General features: G+C 33.8%; 1 protein-coding gene across 10 annotated transcripts in view; it reads left to right on the top strand.

The window, feature by feature from the left end:
- Positions 1 to 25,389, top strand: part of ANKRD17 (ankyrin repeat domain 17) — a 161,341-nt gene that overhangs the window by 60,391 nt on the left and 75,561 nt on the right. For all 10 annotated transcript variants that reach the window (XM_033857133.2, XM_033857129.2, XM_033857128.2 and 7 more), the window contains exons 2-6: positions 12,123 to 12,276; positions 17,693 to 17,849; positions 21,034 to 21,181; positions 21,444 to 21,591; positions 22,751 to 22,984. In XM_033857133.2, the coding sequence (XP_033713024.1) occupies positions 12,123 to 12,276; positions 17,693 to 17,849; positions 21,034 to 21,181; positions 21,444 to 21,591; positions 22,751 to 22,984 (841 nt within the window). The remainder of the gene's footprint in view (positions 1 to 12,122; positions 12,277 to 17,692; positions 17,850 to 21,033; positions 21,182 to 21,443; positions 21,592 to 22,750; positions 22,985 to 25,389) is intronic.

Raw genomic sequence — 25,389 nt, 5'->3', positions numbered from 1 at the left:
TTTGCTTACATGTACAAGTATTTCTGTACACTAAATTCTTAGAAGGAAAACTGCATTTTAAAATGTCTATTATAGATTCTGCCAAATTATTCTCCAAAATAGGCATTATCTGTCAATGGATAAAGAATAATACCACATTTTAATTTGTATTTACCTGATTCCCAGTGAAGTTGAGCATATTTATTGGTCATTTGTTATGTCTTGTGTAAATTGCCTACTCATATCATTTTGCCCATTGCGGGATTTGCCTTTTTCTTACTGAAATTTTAGGATTTCTTTATAATTCTGTTTATAATATACTCATCATATTTTATAACATTTTCTCCTAACCTGTCAATTGTCTTACTTTATGGAATCTTTGGATTTTTCATTTTTATACTGTCAAAGTCTATCAGTCTTTTCCTTCCTAGCTTCTAGGTTTTGTGTCTTTCCAGAAAAGCCTTCTTATAGTAATTTAGTCTCTTATATTTTCTTCCACTACTTCTTTAGTTTTATTTATGTTTCTAGTAGATTTTAATTCATCTGGAATTTTTAGAATATATACTCTGTGGTTGGGACCTAACTAATTTTTTCAGTTTTGTAACCATTCTCCCAAAATAATTTATTGAACGATATGTCTTTTTTTCCACTGACTTGATATACAATCTCTATCATATTTTAAAAGTCCAAAATATATTTGTTCTGGATTTAATACTCCATTGCTTTGATGATTGTCATTTTATATTTGACATCTGTTAGGGCACCCCTCCCCATTGTCTTTTTCAAAAAAATTTTGGCAATTTCTGTGTATTTTCTCTTCCAGATGAACTTTAGAATCAACATGTCAAGTTCCATTAAAAATCCCTTTGGGATTTTGATTGGAAGTGCATTGAATTTACAGATTAATTTGGGGAGAATTGACATCTTTACACTATTGAATCTTCCCATCCAGGAACATGGTATGCCTCTCCATTTCTTCAGGTGTTCTTTTATGTCCTTTAGTAAAGTTTTATCGTTTTTTTTCATGTAGGTCTTACATTTTTCTTGTTAGGTTTACTCCTGGGTATTTTGTAGTTTTTGTTGTTATTGTGAATTACATCTTTTCTTCCATTTTGCACTTTATTTTTCAATTGGTTATTGCTACTATATAGGAAATCTATTGATTTTTGTACGTTGATCTTACCATTTACTTGATTTTCAATTGATTCTCTTGAAATTTCTAGAAGGCTTATTATGTTTTCTGCAAATGATGGCATTTTGTTGTTTCCTTTTTTCAGTATTTACTTCACTATTTTGTTTTTTTGTTCGTTTTGTTTTGTTTTCTGGTCTTATTGCATTGGTTAGGTTTCCAGATCTTTTCCCTACTAGTTCTGATTTGGGCATCTTTTCTGATTTAAATGGAATGCTTCTAATATTTAAACTTCTACATTTATATATGCCTTAGATTTCTGATAGAAAACATTGTCAAGAACAAAAGTGTCCTTCTTGGCTTACCAGGTATTTCCATGGTAATAGATACTGTGTTTTATCATGTGTTTTTGTTGAGATGATACATTATTCTTTTCACCTCTAACATTTTAATGTAGTGAATTACATTAATACATTGACCTAATATTGGTAATGGTGTTTCTCATTTTTAGTATTTATTCAGCAAGTATTTGGATACTTGCAATATCGGATATTGCATTGTGCCAGGAACTTTGCCACAAACTTGGTGATAGCACTAAGTCTGAATGGTTCCTCTCTTTTTTATATGGAGAAGAGAGATAATAAGCAAGTACCCAAGGACAAGATAATTTTAGACTGTGGTAGTACTGTGGAGGAAATAAAGAGAATGGTATGGTAGAGAGATGAGGAGAGTACCTCCTTTGATATTATCATCTGAGAAGGTAAAATATAAACTTAAGACCTGAAGAATGATGAAAGCATTGGGAAAAGCATTCCAGGTAGGGGAAGATCACACATTAATTGTATTTCTTAATGTCTCCTTGATCCCCTTTCATATATGTGTGTGCTATACTTTTTACACAACTGTTGAATTTTCTAATGGTGTTTTATTTAAGTTTTTGTTTTGTTTAGTTTTTTTTTTTTCTGTTTAGGTTTACTAATAGGGTTATTTATGCTTATGAGCTAGGGAGTTTCATCATCTGATTTCTGGACTTCGTAAATAAGATAATAATGTTCTGTTCCTTCTGAAAGGACTACCCTTAAGATTTCTTCTATGGATATATTCTATTACATTTCTACCTTTCCTTGAGGTGATTTTGATGATTTCTTTTCTTAGAAAACCATCCATTTTGTTTAGACTTTCACATTTATTGATGTATAGTTGTGCTCAGTTTTCTCCTTATATTTTTTTCTTTCTCTGATTTTCTGTAATCAGACTTGTCAAAGGCTTGTTTCTTTCTTGTTAGACTTACCCAAGAAGCAATTTTTGGGTTTATTAATTACTTTTGTATCTCTCTGAATTACTTCATTTCTATATTTATCACTATAAATTATATTGATATATTTTGATTTGTATTTTATTTTTGAAGCTTTTTATGTATTTTAAACCTTTCTTGTGCTCTTCTGAATACATTTATGCTCTAAATTTTTCTTTAAGGATTGCTATGACCAAATTCCATTGGAAATAATATGCTCACAATTTTAATTTTCTTTTCCTCCGTATTCTGAGAGTTCATGAGTAGGCTTTTTTTCTTTTCTTTTTAAATTTTCAAGTACAGTGTTATTCTTTTATTGATAATATTTAGTTTCTTTTAGCTTAATGGACCAAGAATGTAATTAATTTAAAAAATGTATTAAAAAATCTGTTGAGATTTTCCTTTGCTTAAGATATGATCAGGTCTATTTTACTATGAAATATAAGTATAGTTCATTAATTCTATTTCTGAATTGTCCATATCTTTGCATAATCTACTTGATTTCCTCATTTTCTGAGAAAGATGTGTGGAAAGTTTCCCACTAAGTTGTGTGAATTTTCAAGTTGCTTACATTTCCAGTATTTTTACTTTATATGTTTCTGTTATATTGTTAGGGTACAAAGAAGTTGAGCTATCACACACTCCTGGTGTATTGTATCTATTATCATTATGAAATGTTTTTTTTCTATATAATGCTTTTTGCCTTAAATTCTTCTTTGACTGATATTAATAATGGCACCTTTGACTGGGATTGCTTTTTCACACCTCTGTTTTCAACTTTTATGACAAAAAAATTTAGATCTCTCTCATAATAGCATATAGTTGAGTTTTTTCCTTTTTTTTTAAATCCTAATCTACGTGTCAGTTTTAAAATAAGAGGAATTTTCCCATTCACTTTTATATTAACTTGGTCTTTCGGTCTTTGTTCTTTTTCCTAACATTGAAGATTATGGCGAAGATGTATTTTCTTATTATCCCACACCCCACCCCCTTGTCTTTAACTGAATTGGAGTTTTTAAAATTCTATTTCCCTCTCAGTTTGAAAAATATGTTTTCTTCCTGTTCTTCAGCAGGCATTGGATTGCATTAAACACTGTTTGTAACTAGTTGCTCCCTTTCCCTTAACATAGGCTTTTGACATTATTTCATTCAAACTTGACTTTACTGTTTTTTAAATAATTTGAAATTTTAGTAATATATTTGTTTTAATATGCTTCTACTTTTTTAACTTTAAGGAATTATTTATTAACAACTACCTGAAATGTTAATGAAAGATTATATTCTACTAATTTATTTTCTAACTCCTTAGTCTTATGATTCCAAGGCTGTCCTTTTCTTGGATTCATTTTTGTTGTTAAGGCATACATTCTCTAAATTCAGAAATGTTTGTGGCTTTTAAATTTTCAGAGTGCTTACATCTCTAAAAAATTACCTTGTTCTACAGTTTAGACTTTTTAGAAATAATTGTGCTTCATTTCTTTTCATTGCAAATTGTCTTCTAGCATCTAGTTTTGTATTTGGAAAGTCTAATATCAATCTGAGTTTTAATTCTCTTATTAACAACACCCCCCTGGAATCTTTCTAGACTTTATATCCTTGGAATTCTCAGATTTTACCAGGTCATGACTCTGTGTGTAGGTGTGTAATCTGTATGTGTGTGTATATCTGCATGTGCATTTTAATGCCATCCTACAGGAAATTGTTTTATTTTGAGGCTCTTTTTATGATAATTGATGAATAATGATAAATAGCAGAAGTAGGCTAAATTTATAATTACATTACATTGTATTATTGATATGAACTTAAGGAAACCCTTGAAATAATCTATAACTAATTCTGTTAGCAAAAAATCTACTTAAAAACTCTAGATTTGAGAATTCCATACAATTTTTACTTATTTTAAACATTAATAATTTGTTCACTTTATAAAGTTTATAATTAATGTCAAAAATTTCATATTGTATTGATGATTAATACTGAGTTGTTGCAGGCATGTAAGTACTTTGAAGCGTAAGAAAAGACGTCATGTCTTGTATTAGCTCTGTGAGAACACTGCTGTGTTTTGCAGTATATCACTGATGCTTAGCACATTCCTAGATCTTAACTAAAATTTATTAGATGGATAGATGAGTATGAATGAAAGAATATAGGTATAAATCAGTGTTTTCTTAATGAATAGACTTCTGAAAGCTAAATTTATTTTAGTCAGGTTCACTTTAGTTTTATTTGCTTTAATCGCAGGATACTAATACCATAATGTCAGACTATTAATTGATGCTCTTTTTACAAGGACTTTAAGTGGGCTTTTATTTTATTTTCTTATTTTATTTTAATGTATACATAAATCAGTGTTCAGGGACTCCAGTAGTACAGAAAAATTACACCCCAAATGTATTAATTTTGGAGTAATTTACTCTTTATTAAGAGTTGCAGTATTTTAGCTGAATTTTACCCTATTTAAGACTATAGAGTGGGGTGAATTGGGAGACTGGGATTCACATATATACACTAATATGTATAAAATAGATAACTAGTGAGAACCTGCTGTATAACACAGGGAACTCTACTTCACTTTGCTGTGCAGTAGAAACTAATACAACATTGTAAAACAACTATACCCACCCCCCCAAAAAAAGACTATAAAAAATACAGAGCAAAGAAATTTTTATTAGATTTTAGGACCATGTACAGAAGAAAATAATTATGATGTACAGAAGAAAATAATTATGATGACTATGATGATTGTTTCTTATAATAAATACGTGTTTGTATTCAAAGAACTTGGAAGAACACATACCATATTTTTCTGGGCTTGTTTGAGAGACATAGTGTAAACTATTAAGAATTTATTCAATCAGTGTTATAAAATTATCATAGATTCAAATTAATCTCTTTTTTAATATTTACCTTTCTATATACAGCCTTTTAATATTATTATCATCTTGAAGTTTAGATTACCAGCTTGACATTCAATGATAAGTGGAGGGTGGTTTCCAGAACAACAAAAGCAGTAATAAATTGGTGGATAGTGATGAGATGGCAGGACAGGGAGTGTTAAAGGTCAAGAAATCCAAATTCTGTAGTTGCTAGCATTCTCGTTTTTTAAAGTATGTTTACTCTGGAAGACTGACCCTTTTTCCTATCCCCACCTTGCATAATCTTTCATTTGATATATTGATCAAATGATTGATAATTCCTAATTGGTTTCTTTGTCTCTGTTGTCCTGTCTATCCAAAACCATCTTTCACGTGGCCTCTATCTTTCTAGAATGCTGAGTATTTATTTTAATGCTTAAACCCTTCAGTAAGTTACCTTATAAATTCTGAACTTCTCAGCATGATACTAAAAGACCCCATCTTACTCAAGCATTATTCTTTTCACTATTTTCATTCAGAATTGTCTTTTCCTTCCTCTGTACAATCACTGTATTAGTATCTATTTTGTACTGTTTTCCAATTTTGTTTGATATAGTTAGCTATTTGTACATAGAGTTGCCTTTCTATATTTATATTTGTGGAAGGCATTGATTATTAAAAAAATCATTTTGGATTACCATTCTCCTGTGGCTGTCCTACTGCTTTGCACATAGTATGTAATTGGCAGTGAATATTTGTTAAATTGAATAGAGTTTGTATATATGATGTCTGGTTAATCAGAATATACTGTATCCTTATTCTTTGGAGTGAATACCAGTTTATTATACTACCAAATGGACTGCTCTTCTCTTATATAGCAGTGATAATACATTTGTTCTGAAGAGGAGTTAATTTGAAATGTTATGCTAATTTTCACAGTTGGTCCAAATGACACTACATTTCCACATTTTCATGTGACTTTGTGTTTTGAATATACAAGGATTGGGAATGCCATTAATAGCATAAACAAATTCATTCAGCTCTGACCATTGTTAAAAGACCTTGCTTTTTATTGTTAAGCATTTGTGTTAAGTTTATTTTGGGGAGAAAGTAAAAAATACTTTTTTGGGGGGGCTTCCCTCGTGGCTCAGTGGTTGAGAGTCCGCCTGCCGATGCAGGGGACATGGGTTCGTGCCCCGGTCCGGGAAGATCCCACATGCAGCGGAGCGGCTGGGCCCGTGAACCATGGCCGCTGAGCCTACGCGTCCAGAGCCTGTGCTCCACAGCGGGAGAGGCCACAACAGTGAGAGGCCCGCGTACCGCAAAAAAAAAGCAAAAAAAACTTTTTGAATTTTATTTTTTTTATATATACAGCAGGTTCTTATTAGTTATCTGTTTTATACATATTAGTGTATACATGTCAATCCCAATCTCCCAATTCATCCCACCACCACCCCATCCCTACTTTCCCCCCTTGGTGTCCATACGTTTGTTCTCTACATCTGTGTCTCTATTTCTGCCCTGCAAACTGGTTAAAAAATACTTTGTTAATTGAATAGTATTACCATTAAATAAGTTTTTTAAACAAAAGCAACCTCTGCAGTAAAACATCACCTTTAATCTTTAAAAACTAAAAGGATTTAATGTGCACAGAAGTATAGAGACTAGTAAAATAAAGCCTCTATAAATCTCTTTTTCAGATCACCAGTATCAAGAATTCGCCACACCACTTTGTTTTAAATTCCTGAGAATATTTCTGTATACTACAATATGCATCTCTAAAAGATAAGGGCATTTTCTTACCTAACCAGAGTAATTCCTTTATACTATTTAATGCACAGTTCATATTCAGATTTCTTCATTTTCCTTGAAAATTTCAAATAAGGTCTATATTATTTTGATGGTTATGTCTCTGGAATTTCTTTAATTTAGAACAGTTCTTCCCTTTTACTGTCTCTGTCTCTCTCTCTCTTTTAAAACATGTTCTCGATTTTAGTTTAGTCTGTGTGCTTCTGTTTAACTCAGTGGTTCCCAGTTTCCCACCCCCAGGGTTTTGTTTTTTTTTTTCCTCCAGGGGGACATTTGGCAATGTCTGGAGGTATTTTTAGTATCACAACCTGTAATAGGGTTGCTACTGGCATCTAGTGGGTACAGGCCAGGGATGCTGCTGAACATCCTGAAGTGTATGTATAGGACAGCTCCCAACAACGAAGAATTATCTGGCTCAAAATGTCAATGGTGCCAAGATTGAGGAGCCCTGATTTAAATTTTTCCTGATATTTGCCTTAATAATTTTTATAAACTGGAAGTTATTTCAGGGAGGCAAGAGTACTTCATAGGAGGTACTGTGTATTTTATGTTGCATAAATCAGGGGCATATAATGTTTAGTTGTCTCACTTTTAGTAATTAAACATTGGATTCAGGTATTAACAGCTTTATCCCTTAAATATAGAATTTAAAGTCAGCTTTTCTAGAGCAGAGTCAAACAACAGCCTCTTTTTCTGGTGGAAAGAATATTGAACTTGTTAATTGGATAACTGATCTCTTGGTGTTAGATATGTAGAAACTTGCTGTTTATATACAGATCCTGTGCTTTGTTTTTTCATCTGTAGCAATGAATTGAACGTGGTGATTTCTAAGACCCTTGCATTTTGATGGTTCTTTGTATTAGACCAGAATTTGGTGCACAAACACCATTTCATAAAATATCCAGCTAGTCAAAACAGCACATCCAAAATAGTTTAGATATAACTTAAATTGTCATGCTTTGAATATTGATAACTTTGACATTATTTCCCTTAAGGATGAATAAACTTAGTAAGGACATCCCTTTCCTTCTGTCTCTCCACTCTTCAGGAAAGTTATTTATACATTTCATTTAAGGAAAATGTTTCAGAATATTTATGTGAATTTCTTATTCAGACCATTTTTAATGTTCCGGAACTTGGCCATTATTCAAAATGAATTTTTTTCTATAGAAATAATATGATAAAAATGAGTTCGGTTTCAATGGGAAAATGCATTTTAGTTTTCAATCTGAATTTCCTCAACTAAGGAAATGTTAAAGAGGTATATGCCCATAACTTAGTTGACATTTGAATAAAGGATTACTTATTTTTGTATTTTTATAAGACTGCATCTCCTTATATCAGTCTCTCTACTTGTTCTGTAATGTAGCACAAGAACTTTTCCAGGTGGGAAAGGAGGAATTGGTGTTAAAGGAGGAAGTCCTCTTCTGCTACCTCTTCAGAACTCCTATGCCTCTTTTTTTTTCTCCTTTCTTCATCTTATGCACTTTCTACCTTGTATTATTGTTATTGTATAATTTTACTCTCACATTAAAGAAACAAGCTCCTAGGTAGTAGGCTTAATTTTACACATCTCATAGTAGTAAACATCAGTATCTCTTGTACAAAGACTGTTTGTAATAAAGGTTTAATAAATCAATGAAGATAGCATTTTTCCCTACCTGCTACCTAATATTTGATTTTTCTATATCTATAAAGTATACCTTTAAATTTATTTTTTGTAACTACCTCTCCCTTCTCCAAATACACTGCAACATTTTAGAATCTGAAAGGGAAGGGTCCCCAAATCATCTTTTATTTATTCAAGAGTTATTTGAGTCCTGACAATGTGATGAGCATAGTTCTAGTTGCTGTATATATATCAGTGCTCCAAAGTGCCTATTTCCATGGAGCTTAGAAAGACAGTAAATATATATAATAAGTCATGTGAAAAATTCATGAAAAAATTACGCAGAATAAGCATCTAGAGATGGCTGAGAGACTTGCTTAGGTCTCACAGGTAGCGGATGAAGCAGAAATGGTACCTAGGTCTTTAGATCCTAACAGTATCCTTGAAATTAGTTTATTCTTCATTAATCTTAAACTGGGGGGGTGGGGTGGGGGAGAATATAATAGACATCCATTCCTATTCTTTTCTTTCATCCTAACGTCTTTTTAAAAATCTATATATAGTATTTCATAGTCACTTGAATCTACTGATTTTTAAGTTATCAAGTTTTTCACATATCAAGAATAGTGGGCTTTAAAAATCAATATGAAAACTTTTATGGATGGGAATTCCCTGGCGGTCCAGTGGTTAGGACTGCGGGCTTTCACTGCTGAGAGCACGGGTTGGATCTCTGATCAGGGATCTAAGATCCCACAAGTTGTGCTGCGCGGCCAAAAAAAAAGAACTTTTATGGAGACGTTTTAAATCAATAAGAAAACATATTTCTTCTGCACTTAGTATCCCTCATGAAAAGATAGAGGTGCATTTTTCTTAGTAAATTTTCACCAAACTTAGTTAAGATACAATGTGGCATAAGGGGACCTTGTGTCAGCAAATCACTTTTGATTGAAATTTAATACCTTCTGTGATCTAATTTGTAGCTTTCCGACTTTTCCTATAGTAAACCCTGTATTCTAGCATATAGAAATTTTATGCTTGTCTACCAGTGCTACATTCCTTCTTCTCCTTTTTTCTTATATCAATTAGTTATTTTGGTCAAAATCCTTTCATATTCTTTCTGCATGCATTGTCTCCTTCAAACAGTCTTAGTACCTTTGATCTGTACTTTTGGTTTGGCACTTTGCACTGCTCTTTGATATCTTTTGTTTTCTAAAACCTTAATCTGAAACATTATTTAATTTTTCACCTGTTCATTTTAACCTGTGTTCATTTTTCCATGATTATTTCCTCTCTCTTTTTTTTTTTTTTTGTCTTCTCCCATTGGATTGAAAAATTGTAGATATTTTAACAGAGAAAATTTCATTGGGATGCAACTTTTTCTCTAGAAAGACTCATCGTCTGGACCATGGTTAAAGATAGGAGGACATAGTTTTTACCAGGCTATAATATTGAATCACATGTGTCTATGACCAAACCATGCTGAAAAGTCCCCTTCCTAATGTATAACACTTAGGCTTTCACTACTGCCTTTAAAAATAAAGTTTAAAAAACATTATTGTTTTTTTCTTAACTCCTTCCTATCATATAGATTTTTAAGGTTAATATAGAGCAAAATTCTTGAAAATTTTCAAATATTTACGGAGATTATTTTCAGAGTATTCGGTGTCTATTTATAGTTGAAATATTAGAAATCTGAAATGTTATTTCATATTAAACTGCATTAGCTTAATGGAAATTTAGAAAGAAGCATATTATTTCCCCCTAAATTTAACATTCAGTATTAAATATGTATTGATATAGGATTTATGCCTGGTTGCTAGACAGGTGACTTTTAAAGATGGAACAATAGATTTCTGATGTTATGTTGGTTAAGAATTTATTTCTGAAGTTTTTAAATCTTATTTCTGACAGCTAGATACTAGGCATGAGGGTAATTGTATTCTAGGTTATTAATAACTTTTATATCTATTTTAGTTATTACAGTGTTAGAAGTACTTTAGACTTGTGAAATAAATTTCACCTGATCATGTTAGTGATATTTTATATAATAATTACCAACTTTTTATCAGCAAACTGTAAAGAATTATATCTTTATACCTATTTGTAAGTAGCTCTATGACAAGGGATGTCAAAACAAAACTTTTCCCCATGTCTTAAGAGTTGCTATTTTCTAATTCTTTACATTTCTTTTAATTGAATCTGGTGTATGTTACTGTATCAGTGGTTCTCAGTGTGTGGTCTGCAGCCCTCTCAAGTTCCCAGAAATCATTTCAGGATGTTCAAGAGGTCAAAAATGTTTTCATCACAATACTAATATGTTACTTGCCTTTTTACTGGGTTGATATTTGCACTGATGATACAAAAGCAATGGTAGGTAAAACTGCTGGCCTCTTAAGGCCATGGCACAAAATTGTGCTAGTATCATTGTAGTTATCACTGCCATATATACTCACAGTTAAAAAAATAAAATGAAAAGCCAGTTTCACCTGAAGAATAATCTTGATAGAGCAATAAATATTAATTTTTTGAAATTTCCACTTTTGAATACATGTCCTTTTAATGTTATTGTGTGACAAAATGGGAGGAACACATAAAGCACTTATGCATATGAAAGTATGGTGGTGTTTGAGGGAAAAGCACTTGGGCTTTTTTGAGATGTGAGGTGAACAGTCCACTTTTTTTTTCATGAAATGTCTTTTTTTGCTGGAAAAATATAAAAGACAGACACACTATGCCTATCAAACTTGGGCATTTGGCAAATGTTCTCAGAAATGATCGAAGTGAGCCTTTAAGGGAAACAATCAACAGTATTTGTCACCAATGATAAAATTAAGCTTTCAAGCACAAACTAGAATTTTGGAAATTTTATTTGCCTGGGCTTGACAGCGTTCCAGTACTTAAAAACTTTTGTAATGAAACCAGTAGTGATATTAATGTTTTGATTTTTTGATATTGTAGTTTGATTTCAAATACAGTAAATATTAATAAATATAACCCTTATATGAAGTCCTTGGGAGCAGCACTATTTTATAGGTGTATAAAGGTGTCCTGAGAACAACAGATTTAAGAACAGCTAATTTAGGTCCTCTACCAAAGTCAAAAGGTTTCATGTCTAAGTATTAACCTCATAACCTCTCCCATACACTACCCTTCCCCCATGAAATTAGAATAGAAAAGAATACATATGATTTCAGTAAGAAAAGAAAATAGACTACATATGATATGAATAATATATTCTTAAATTATTCTACAAATGTAATTTTCTCTTTTAAACTGTGGGCTTATCTATCCCATTGAAATTATTCAGGATTGCATTGTATTTATCTTTGATTTTGATGTTAAAATATTTTTCTCTTCTCTTCCTTTTTCTTCTGTTTATTTCTCTTCCCACTTTCCTTTTCTCCTTTCATTCCTCCCTTTCTTCTTTTTTTGGTATTTGTTTTCTAGGTGGAGTCTTTCATTTTGGATCAGGATGATTTGGAAAATCCAATGCTGGAAACGGCTTCCAAGTTACTCTTGTCAGGTACTGCTGATGGTGCAGACCTCAGGACAGTAGATCCAGAAACACAAGCTAGACTGGAAGCTTTACTAGAAGCTGCAGGTAAGTCTGCAAACTCTACATATATAATAAGCCTAATTTTCCAAAGTTCTACATAACTCTTAAAAACTCCGGTTATTATAAATGTCTGATGTTGGATATTTAGTATAAGACTATTAATAAAGATTAATGGATTACTTTCTAGAGCATAACATGCAACATTTCATACAAGCATAGTTTCATTACCAGAATAAAATTGACAGGTTGTTGTAAACCTTATAAACAGAGACTTCTTTTTTTATTTTTTTTGGCTTCATTGGGTCTTCCTTGCTGCGCATGGGCTCTCTCTAGTTGCGGCGAGCAGGGCTACTGTGTTGCGGTGTGTGGGCTTCTCATTGCGGTGGCTTCTCTTGTTGCGGAACACGGGCTCTAGGCGCGTGGGCTTCAGTAGTTGTGGCACATGGGCTCAGTAGTTGTGGCTGATGGACTGTAGAACACAGGCTCAGTAGTTGTGGTGCACAGGCTTAGTTGCTCCGTGGCATGTGGGATCTTCCTGGACCAGGGCTCGAACCCGTGTCCCCTGCATTGGGAGGCGGATTCTTAACCACTGCGCCACCAGGGAAGTCCAAACAGAGACTTCTTATACAGTTAGTTTTCATTAGTCCTGAATTCCATCTTTGAAAATTCACCTACTTTATAAAACGTATTTATACCTCCAAATTATAGTGCTTTCTCAGTCTTTCATAGAAATGCACAGAACGGTGAAAATTTTGAGTTGTTCTGCGTGCATGTTTTCCGCTGAGGTGGTGCTCTCTGCCTTCTTGTTTCAGCTCTCATACTGTAAACAAGTGTCCTTTCCATGGTCTACTTAGTGCCACATTTTCCACATTTTTGTGCCTTTTGTTGGTGATTTCAAATGGCCCGCAAGTATAATGCTTAAGTGCTATCTAGTGTTCCTAAATGTGAAAAGGCTGTGATGTGCCTTTTGTAGAATATACGTGTATTATTAGATAAGCCTTTTCAGCATGAGTTATAGTGCTGTTGGCTGTGAGTTCAATGTTAATAAATCAAGTATAATATATTAAATAAGATTGTATTTAAATAAAAACACACATAAAACAAGCTTATGTATTGACTGGTTAATGCAAATGCTGTGGCCAGAGACTTCAGGCACCTAGCCCTGTATTTCCCCTTGGAGCAGTGGTTCAGTATTCATTAGTTCAGTGTTCCCAGTGACTTTACAGAACATAACTACCATGAATAATAAGAATTGACTGTGTATAATTCCCTCCACTTTTTTGTCACAGATTGTCTTTTAAAACCTTGTAAAGTGAATCATCATTATATTTTTGTAAAGTGGATCATCATTATATTGTCTTCATAAGAAGTGTTTTAATTAGAGTTTATATACATAACCAAGAGTAAACATCATAATATATAATATGCCTTAAATATAAGGGAATAGTAACTCTAAATCTCTATGATCATTTAAAATAACCATATTTTCTTAACTTTCCTAAAGTGGACATAAATATATGGTGAACATTAATTGTTCATGGCTTGAGCACCCTGAACCAATGCTAGATTTTGTACATTCAATGCATATAAACTGATTTTATTATAGCATAAAACTGACCTATTGCTGTTTGATAATGCTTTCAATAAATATCTCATAACACAGCATCTAAATATTTGAAGGACTCATGGTTAAGTTTGATTTCTATCCTGGGTAAAATTCTAGAATGGATTATTAAGGGAATGTTGACCAAATACAGATGAAAACATAGTAGGGGCACATGCAAGGTTCTTTCCTTGAGTATGGAAAACTGTACAGGGTAGCAGTGATATAATTTAGCATTTGCCTGAAATTTGATGTTGCTTTAGGAGTTTACCTGAGAGAAATGAGGATTGTGAAATTATTTGAAAACATGTCATAAGAGGAACAGGGAATGTTTCTCCTGAAGACGAGAAGACTCAAGTTGAATATAAGGGATATTTGTTTTCTGTGGTTCGAAGAGGCAGAACCAGGCTTAAAGATGCTACATGAAGGTAGATTTCAGCTGAAAGGAGCTACTTTTGGAAGTAGAGTTCCTTTTTATAGGATGCTAATAGTTGCTTCATTTTTCTCATTTCTGTGTTTATTCCCTTTTTTTTTTCCGTTTTCTTTATAATAGCTAACAATCAATCAAGATGTCAGCTAAGCTGAGTTCTCATCTGTAGGCTGTAGAAGAAAATCCATTTCCAAGTTTATTATTGTTGGCAGCAGAATTTAATTCCTTGGAATTGTGGGACTGAGATCCTGATATTCATACAGACTGTCAGCTGAAACTGCTCTCACCTCTTTGAGGTCGCCCACATTCCCCCCATCTTCACATCAGCATGGCATTGTGGAATCCTTGTGCTTTGAATCTCTGATTTCCTTTTCTCCAACCAGCCAAAGAAATCTCTTTGGTCTTCCTGGGGTCATGTGATAAGGTCAGGCCCACCCAGATAACCTTCTTATCTTCAGGTCAACTATGCTATATAGCATAACCTAATCATAAATGATAAATGATAATGATAAAATCTATCAAATTCACAGTCCCAAAGATTATATAGAGTGTGTACACCAGAGCTGGGTAATCTTGGGAACATTTTAGAATTCCTAGTATACCAGTGATTGGACAGAAGCCTCTCCATTTCTTTGAGAACCCCCAAATGTCAATATCTTTAAGTCTTTTCTCTGTGGCTGTTTAATTTCTTGAGAGACACATCTGCCTGTTTCTGTCTAGTGAATTATAAATGCTGGCTGCCAGCATTTTGGGAGCTGAGAGTAGAAAAGGGGCTAAGGATCTCACTGTTTATCATGTATATGTTCACTTAATCCTCATTTTCAATTTAGTGTTATCTCTTCCTCATCTATACCCAATATCTTCTAGCCCAGGGTCTTTCTGGTTTAGTCTCTTTAGAGAATAATTATCTGGCTGTGCAGTTTGGGATGGAGTCTTAAATGTCTGACTGCTCCTCACAGGTGTTCAGCCAGTCTCTCTGTTTTCCAACCCAAGCCTCACCCCTGAACCTGGAACCTATATATAACTCCTGAGTCCTATTGGGTTGATCACTTTGTTTCTCGCTTATTTCTATGTTTCTGCTTATTCTGTTCTGCTAAGTCAGTTAATCTCCTCTTTACTATGTCTTCATGAATATTAGCTTTGATTTACAAATTTCTTCTAGTTTTATCAAAGATGGAGTTCCTGTTGTATTTTAGTTCTCCTTTGAGTAAGTTCTGAGAAGAAAAAAGGGGGAAATAATTGTCTTAAAATCATCTTGAAATCAAAAATCTAGATAATCATTTAATACACCTTTTCTCTGAAATTATATGGTTCTGTTCAATTGATTAAATGTCATAACTTGGAAAGAATAATTTGGTCATCGTGTATCATTTCTGTTATTTGATCTTCACTGATTAATATCTGATAATTGAATAAGACCAGTAAAAAAGATCACCATAATCCAGAGTAGCTAGATAAATTAATTTCCAATCACTGTTTATTTATTTGAAAGGTTACTATGTATTTCTTAGGTTACTTCCTAGTTATTTTTACTAAAATAGTTATCTTTACTTATGAAGATAGGAGAAGTTCATAAAAATTTAATATGGAATATTTTATTTTAAATGTTATTTTTTTAAAAAACAGGGATTACTTTCTTCTGATCTGGACATATCCTCTTGTTTAGTTCTTTTTTGTCACTGACAAATAGTTGTTACATAGCCAATCTGAGTTGGCTAAAATATTGGAGCTAATTCTCTCATGTGAGAATGCATCTGTGATATTGGTCTCAATAATGTTAGGATACTTAACTAACCACAGATATCTTATTGAATAAATACTACTATAGCATGTTCAGACTACAGTTGGCTTTTAATATTAGTGACACAAATTATGCAGTAGGTATCAGTCTTACCAGATTAAGACTGTTTTTATCCTTTGTATGTCTTGATTGTAGCAGACACTAAATATGACTGCTCTGAACATTTGTTATATCTAAATATCTAAAATCAGAAATGCTTTTTGCAATATTTATTCCGTAAGATGTAATATTTCATATCTTGGATTTGTCAGAAGGAAAAGCAAATGCGTATAAAGTTTTTTTTAAATAAACTTCAAACACAAACTTATATGATATTATTGAGCCCTTCCACTATTAAAAGAAATCTGTACGGATATGTTTATTATCATTTGGGAGATCTTTTTGGTCTTTGTCTTAGTTAAATAGTTTGTTTTAAAACCTCTTTAAAATAGTGTTTCTTAAACATTAATTGCGTTTGAATCACTTGGGGATCTTTTTTTAAAATGCAGGTTATTGATCAGTAAATTTTAGGGTCTCAGATTCTGCATTTCTGACAAGCTCCCAAGTGACAGTAATGCTTCTATCAGTAGTTCATGAACCACATGTTGAGTAGCGGGGTTCTGTAATATCCATTATAACATTAGTTGTTTTATCTTCAAGTTAGAGCAAAGGTTCTTAATCCTGGCTGTGCATCAGAATCTCCTTAGAGCCTTTAAAGTATGTAGATCCCTAGGCCTTCCTTTTACTTACTGAATTGTATCTTTAGATATAGGAGAGTTCAGCATCTGTACTTTTGAAAGGCTCCACTGATGGGCAGCCTGGATTAAGCAGCACTAAGTTTAGAATGTTAGAGATCAGCTTGCTTTATAGTGATATGGAGAGTAGCAACAAGTTGTGTTTCATGTACATGGTAACTAACCATTTCTGCTTTTGAAATTTAAAAAAAAATTTGTCTATTCTGAATATTTTTTAGATATGGTGTTTTTAGACATGATTTTGGGTGTATGTAATAAATTGTAGTCGTAATTTGAAGCAAATAGGTACTCATAGATAGGTTATCTTTTATATAGCCTATAATGTCTTATATGGCCATTTTTTGGTCACAAGTGGTAGTAGCCCAACTAAACATTCTTAAATGAAAATGGGCATTTACCAAAGGTATAGGTATGGTGCTGGCTTCTGGCACTACTAGTGTCAATGAGTCAAATATAACTTTATCAGAACTGTCTCCTTCCTATTTCTCTGCTCTCCTCTCCTCTATGTTGACTTACTTTGGGCAGTCTTTTTCTCTTTGTGGTGATAAAAGTGACCAAATAGCTCATGACTCACGATTTAGCAACCTTTGAGCATAGGTTCTTCTTGCAAACGTATGGCAGAAGTCTGAGTGAGGACACCCGACTGTCCCAGCATAGACCAACGACCCATTTCTAGAACCAGAGAGTCACAGAGTTGAGCACTTATGGACCACATGGAAGGAATAAGACTAATAGAAAATTGGAGAACAGTGATTTCCCAGAAGATTCTGGCCAGGCAATATATATGTCCAGTGTATCATTTGGAGTTTAACATAAATAGAGTTAAGTAACTTGAATTTTGCTTTGTTTCTCCTTTTGGGTATATCTGAATTGGTGTGAAAATAATATAATAGGAATAGGCAAATTATCTACGGCTGATGGTAAAGCCTTTGCAGATCCTGAAGTGCTTCGGAGGTTGACATCATCTGTTAGTTGTGCGTTGGATGAAGCTGCTGCTGCACTTACCCGTATGAGAGCTGAAAGCACAGCAAATGCAGGGCAGTCGGACAAGTAAGTGTATTTCCACTGTGATCAGTATAAAAACATTTTCTTAAAAATAATTAAAATAGCTAACATTTACTGAGCATGTATTTTGTGCCTGGCAGTATGCTAACCACTTTACCTGTGATATCTTATTTATACTCACAAAAAGCCTTAGGCATGGATTTTGTTTTTATTCCCGTTTTACTCATGAAAAGCAGAAAAGAAGTAACTTGAGATTGAATGGGTAACAAGTAGCAGAGGTAGGACGCCAGTGTCTGTCTGACTACAAGGCTGACTTCTTAGCCAATATGTTATAAAAGACCTTTTGCTTATTTAGATTTTGTTTTCTTTTAATGTTTTGGTGACAAAGAAGTAAATAATTTCTAATTAGTCATGCCATTTTCTACTTCATGTGCATAGTTCTGACCATTTTGAAGGGCAGGGTTTTTATTTGTTTATTTGTTTTATGAATGTTCAAAAATGTCAGAGATCTAGTTTCCATAACTTGAATGTAAGTGAGTTCCAGGGATGTTATTTTTATTTGTCCTATAATTCCTTTTATATAACATTTCACGTTTAGTAAGAACTCAGTAAATATTTTCTGACTTGGCCTTTAAAGTTTTTCTGATGATGTTATGCAATAAAAAACAATTACACCATCTTGTATATAAAACAGTTATGGGTAGTATAATGAAAAATACAATGCCAAGGAAGCAGCTGGAAAAGAACCATTAATACATGTTACTACTGTCTTCACCCTTCAGAGGCTTCTTTTTTTTCCTTTAACTGAAAAGAAGCCATTAAGCCATTTTATTTACAGTTGACTCAAACAACACAGGTCTGAACTGCACAGGTCCACTTATACACAGGGTTTTTTTCTTTCTCTTCTTTCTTTCTTTTTTTTTTCTTTTGGCCATGCCACGTGGCTTGTGGATCTCAGTTTCCCGACCAGGGATTAAACCCAGGCCACAGCAATGAAAGCCAAATCCTAACCAGAGAGCTCCTAGCACAGGTTTTTCTCAGTAGTGAATACTACATTGCTGCACAGTCTGTGGTTGGTTGAATCCATGGATGCAGAAACGTGGATACAGAGATATGGAGGAACTGCATTTATGGAGGGCAGACTGATTAGTTATTTGCAGATTTTCAGCTGAGTGGAGTGTGGTTACCCCTAACCCCTGCGATGTTCAAGGGTCAACTGTATTTTAGCAGTTACCTTTAAATAGTTGAAAAAAATGAGAATACTCTTTTATATATGAGTTTAGAGAATAAAAAATAACATTCAAGAATTGTCTTATATAATAGTGTTTTTATGCAACATCTTTTAGTATTAACAAGAATGTGAATTTGCTGTTTCTCTTAACTCTGTTTGTCTTCATTCATCTAAGTTTTCTGTTTTTATTAATATATTTTACCATCCTTCTCATAGATTGACTCTCGTTCTTTAGTTAACTTCCAGTTCTATTCCTTAGCTAACGTTCAGTTTTGCTAGCCTATGATATTATTGATATTCTCCAGATATTTTTTAATGTGCCTTCTGGGACTGGCAAGACACCTTGAAGAGTATATTAAAGCTAGTTCAGCAGGAAATAGAATAGAAAAATAAAGAGTCGTAGATTCTTTGGCACTGACACTACTAAAAGTGATCAGAAAAACACTAGGCCATGTTTGTGACAGTCATGTTTGTTCAGCAAAGCTTGAGAAACAGTGGAGCGCGGTGGGTGTTTTGTGACAGTACAGTTAACAAGTAGACAAAATATATAGTATGGCATACAATGATACGATTATGGGCAGAAGAAATTGAATGCGGAAGTGCTAAGGCAGTGTTTGGGGTTAGGGATCATGTTGCATTTTTAATACGGTAGTCAGGGAAACCCTCATTTAAAAGGTGGCTTTTTAGCAAAGACCTGAAATAGATAAGGCAGTGAGCTGCGCCTGGGAGAAGCTTTTTTGTCAGAGGGATAGCAGATACATAAATCTTGGAGTTACAGCTTAATTAGCATTTTTGATGAAAAACGGGAAAGCCAATTTGGCTAAAGCGGAAAGAGTAAGTGAGAATAGTAGGTGTTGAAACCAGAGAAGTAAAAGGAGGAGTTTGAGATCCTACCACTGGACAGGTCTTATAAGGATTCTGACTTTTACTGTGGGTAAGATTAAAGGCCAGTGGAGGATTCTGAGCAGAGGAGTGACAGGTCTACTTCCTTTTAAGCAAGATCTCTCTGGCTCCTTCACTGAAAAAAGCCTGAAGGAGGAGAGCAAGGGTAAAAGCAGGGAGACTGCTTAGGAGACTTCACCTTAATCTTGGCTAAGGATGATGTTCTTAAAACTGGGTGGTAGTGATAATATAGGTATAGAAAACAGGTTATCCATGGATGATGGCTTTAGTACCTGAAGTGACAGGGCCATGTTTTAAGAGGAGGTTGTAAGAATTGAGGTATATTTGAAATAAAGAGAATATTAATGAAGAGACTCGGAATTAGTGTTTTTCTAAGAATGGATTTTAACCGCAAGTGAAGGAATCTTTAGAAATGTCCATAGTTGAAATTCTTTTGGAAGATTTACAGGGCAAATGCTTTACTCTAAGTATAATTTTCTGTTGTTCCACCACTTTTTCCACTCTCCTTTTGCTTGAATTAAGCCTTTGCCTTACCTGGATATTTTTCATACTTCCCCAAAATATGATGGCATAAGTAAATACTTCAAAAAAAGAATCTCCTTCTCAGTTATTCATAGATTAGTCAAAATTACATGCTCACAACTTTCCTATCTGATTTCCCTTTACTTGATTGAAGAACTTAGGCATTTATAATTAGTAAAAGTTTTACCCATTTCATTAAACCTTATAAAATTTTTCTAGTGACTAAACAGAAGTGTAATTATAACTTGTATTTCCTTCATGTGATTTTTCTATACAATTTTATGTTTTAAAATTTTGGATTTTTTCCCTACTTATAGTAAATTAGACTTTATCTTTCAGTTACATGATTGAAAACATTTTGTAATGGGGATAATTTTAATTCAGTGACTTTTATATGTAGATTTTAAAAACTTAGTGAACTGAATCATTTAATTTTCTTTTTGTTATGAATCATATTGAAATAATCATTCTTTTTAGCACTACTGTCCAGATTAATTTGAAAAAATCAACACTTATGCTGGGCAATTTTTTATATTCTTATATCCTGATATTACAATATTCTTCCCCCAATAGCCGCAGTTTGGCAGAAGCCTGTTCAGAAGGAGATGTAAATGCTGTGCGAAAGTTACTCATTGAAGGGCGAAGTGTAAATGAACACACTGAGGAAGGGGAGAGCCTCCTTTGTTTAGCTTGTTCTGCTGGATATTATGAGCTTGCACAGGTTTGTATTATCAAAATAAAGCTCACAGTTTTTTGATTGTTTTGTTTTAATTTGGCCTCTGTATTAAGGGAATAATAAACTAAAATCAACCATCAGGCTCATTTCAAGAAATAGTTTTGTTAGATACATTTTCTTTGTTTATTGGCTCTTTTGTTTATTGGCTCTCTAACATGACTAGGTAGGTGTTAACATAAATATATGTTCAAAAACTTTTGATGAAAATATCATTTTCTAATATCCTTTAAACTTTTTCTTTCATAAGGTTTTGTTGGCAATGCATGCCAATGTGGAAGATAGGGGGATCAAAGGTGACATTACACCTTTAATGGCTGCTGCTAATGGAGGACATGTCAAAATTGTGAAGTTGCTGCTAGCTCATAAAGCTGATGTCAATGCACAGTCTTCAACAGGTTATGCATACTTCTTTTTCAGTTTTTAAATATTAATACCCTCTGATAGTAATTAATTCACATGAAAGTGATCATTAGTGATGCTTTCACAATTATCAGTGCTGCACATTTGTATATATCTGTGCATTAGGCTTAAAGTACATAGAATGTATCTTGAATGAAATTTCTCCTGTTTTGTGTATGAGTGCTATTAACTGGCCTTGGTTCTTTTATATTAAACACTGGCTCAGTTAAAAGGACCATCCTCTTGGAAGTGGAGAGGATGGTCTCCACCTCTCAAACCCAAGTTTCCTATTTATCAGGGGAAAATGGAAGGGAAGATAGGGAGAATAAGAAGGATACGCAACAGAAGGCAGGTCTGTCATTGTCTAGTGTTAATAAATTGCGGCCTATAGAAAAAGAAAGTATTATGAAAACATTATGTTACACAAGAGACAATGTTAATCTAAGTTTTTTTTTCTTTCAAATTTGGGCATAAATGGATTTGTGTAAAAGCTCTAAAATATATGAAAATATATTTTGTGCATTTCCTTCATGCAAGATTTTTAAATTTATCAAATATTTTAAATAATTTTAAAGGTCTGCATGTTCTGGTTTGCGGGGGTTTTAGGAATTCTTATTTTACCCAGAAGTTAACTTTTTTTCCCATGTAAAATGGGAGATTTTTATCATTAAGAGGGAATGTTTTTGAAATTATTTTAACTTTGGCCACCAGTTAACTGATGTGTAAAGTTGTGGTGAAAACAGTACGTGATTAAAAGGAACGGTATGAGGTATATCTATATATGATGAATAATTATAATCCAAAGAAAAAATAAAGCTTGGGAACCATTTCTCTGATTAAAGTTAGAATCAGTGTAACTTTTTCCTCATGTGGGAGGTTAGCTTCAGAATTGCTCAGTTCTTTTATAACTCTACAATTGTGATAAGTGTATCTGATTTTCCACATGTGTTTGACCCTGATTTTTAAATGGAAAGAATAGGGAGTTGATTTCAGTAAGATAAAATGTAATGAAGAAAAGAATTATATATATAAGTGTAGTAGCTAAATTTATTAAGATTATAGTCTCTCATTTCATTTTTGTCTTTGATACTAAATAAACCTCTGTTTTATTTTGGTATTTTATGTTAATGTCTTTGTTTTTCTTCATTCAAATAGGCAATACAGCACTTACATATGCTTGTGCTGGAGGTTATGTAGATGTTGTAAAGGTGCTCTTGGAATCCGGTGCTAGTATTGAGGACCATAATGAAAATGGTCATACTCCTCTTATGGAAGCTGGAAGTGCTGGACATGTGGAAGTAGCCAGATTGCTGCTAGAAAATGGGGCTGGCATTAATACGCATTCCAATGAATTTAAAGAGAGTGCCCTTACGTTAGCTTGTTACAAAGGTACAGTAAAGAACTTTTTTTTTAAACAAAGTTTTTAAATTCATGAAATGACAGTTACTTCATATAGAATGGTTAGTCACTTAAAATAAAAAATAAAATATGGTAATAGTATATAGTACGTTATAAATAAGTGTTTAGTGTTTTAGAGTTTAAAAGTTTAATATATAAAGTTTATATATTAAACTTTTAAAATATACACTCAATATTATAAATATTGTCAGTGAAAAATAACTGTTGATCCAGTTGTTTTATTAGAAACAGTTATTTAATTTTAATATGCACTGTACTTTTTAATGATTTTGCTTCTCAGAGTATTTTGCCTGGTTTACACAAAAGAATCCTATTGAATCCGGAAGCGTTTAGCCTGTAAATTTAAAGTAAATGCAATAAAAGCTAGAATGAGGGGCTTCCCTGGGAGTCCAGTGGTTAAGACTCCACGCTTCCACTGCAGGCGGCGTGGGTTAGATCCCTGGTAGGGGAACTAAGATCCCACATGCCGTGCGATATGGCCAGTAAAGAAATAAATAGAAGCTAGAATGATTTATTAACAAGAAGGTGCTTAAGCTATTTCTCATGATACCAAGAAGAAAGGAAAAGAATTGAAGAGAAAGGAGGATATATGAAAAGGAAAATAAAAAGTGGTGTGGAGGGAGTTTGTATTCAAAAGAACAATTTTAGAGTATCATTAACACGTTTAATAAAGTTAGAGGGAAGAGCTGGTTGAAATTGAAAATATCTACCAATATATAGCTGTACAAAGGGGGTACATAGTGTTCTAAATGATGTCAATCAACCTGAAAATATTGATAATAGAGTAAAATATCTTCTTTGGGGGGAGCAAGATAATTGTCTGGAAAGATACTTGGTCCTCAGCTAGTTAATCTAGATTCTAAAAACACAGCCACAGAGCCAGACATTTTTCAGAATCAACCTTTTTGACAGATAAATTGCTATAAACTAAGAAACATTTTTTTTTTTAAAGAAGATGTTGCGGGTAGGAGTTTATTAATTTATTTTATTTATTTTTGCTGTGTTGGGTCTTCGTTTCTGTGCCAGGGCTTTCTCTAGTTATGGTAAGTGGGGGCCACTCTTCATCGCGGTGCGCGGGCCTCTCACTATCGCAGCCTCTCTTGTTGCAGAGCACAGGCTCCAGATGCTCAGGCTCAGTAGTTGTGGCTCACGGGCCCAGTTGCTCCGCGGCATGTGGGATCCTCCCAGTCCAGGGCTCAAAACCGTGTCCCCTGCATTAGCAGGCAGATTCTCAACCACTGCGCCACCAGGGAAGCCCTAAACTAAGAAACTTTTTAAAAAGAAAATTTCATGAAATTTTATACCTGCATAGCCCATTCACTTCAATGTTTTCTACCATCTGCAGCTGTGTCATGATTGTATCATAAAATAAGTGATACATTTTTGACCCAGAGGCATCAAGAAAAAGCTCTTGCAAGGCAAGGTATAAAAGTTAAGGAGAAAAAGAAAAAAAGGAGGCACTCACTCTCGATGGCTGAATCTTCACGTACACTAGCTTGTGAGTGAATGTCTCCTTAAATTTTGCACCCAGGGCTTTGATTTCTTCACCCTTGTGTTGGACCTCCTGTTGTTTTGTTTCATTCTATCAGTACTTCAGAGTGGCCAGGGTTTTGTGAGGTCTTTTGGAATAACTTCACTTAAAAAACATGGCTAAAATACTCCTTAGACACATAAGTGACTAAAATTTAAGTTAAATGTAAAAATGTGCTCTAAAGGACTTTTGATTTTTTCGTGTTGCAGATAATTCAGATTAAGGGTACTTAGGAAGCACAGCTGAGGTCTCTTACTTCTCCAGTTCTGTTTAGTAGTTATGCAGAGGTTGATCTTCATTGGGAGGGGAGAAATTAAGCCTTGGGGCAGCCTCTCCAGGGCAGGCCGATTGGGTGGCTCTGTCTTACCTTTCCATCAAATACTTTTGAAACCGGAACTAGCTCCATTTTACTACTGAGACCCAGCTGGCCAATGAGCTTTGAGATGGGGCTATATATAACTACTCTTCCCTCTCTCCTATGCTTGTAGCCCCACCCTGCTGAGGTTGGGGCTTGCAGGCTTTCCTTAGAGAAACTGGATATAGAACTGAGCTGGTGGAGAACATCTCTACTACTTCCAAGGATCCATGGACACTCTTACTTTCCCCTATTTCTGGTGAGGTCTCTTAGGATACAGATTGACAAGGAGGAGATGGGGAAGGGATAGAATTCAGGCTGAGACTTAAACATTGATGTGGATCTTTGGGAAGGGAGAATGACAGAGAGGAAGGAGAGATAGTTTGTTAGCAAAAACAAGGTATGGCAGGTGCTACACTTATTCACCAGAGTTAATTTTAACTGTTCATGATTCTGCCATCCACTCCTTCCTCCATTTCCAGTTGACTG

Source organism: Tursiops truncatus, chromosome 5, assembly GCF_011762595.2.
Source record: "Tursiops truncatus isolate mTurTru1 chromosome 5, mTurTru1.mat.Y, whole genome shotgun sequence".
Taxonomy (NCBI): domain Eukaryota; kingdom Metazoa; phylum Chordata; class Mammalia; order Artiodactyla; family Delphinidae; genus Tursiops; species Tursiops truncatus.
Note: the sequence above shows the minus strand (reverse complement) of the source record. Positions and strands in the feature narration are given on the sequence as shown.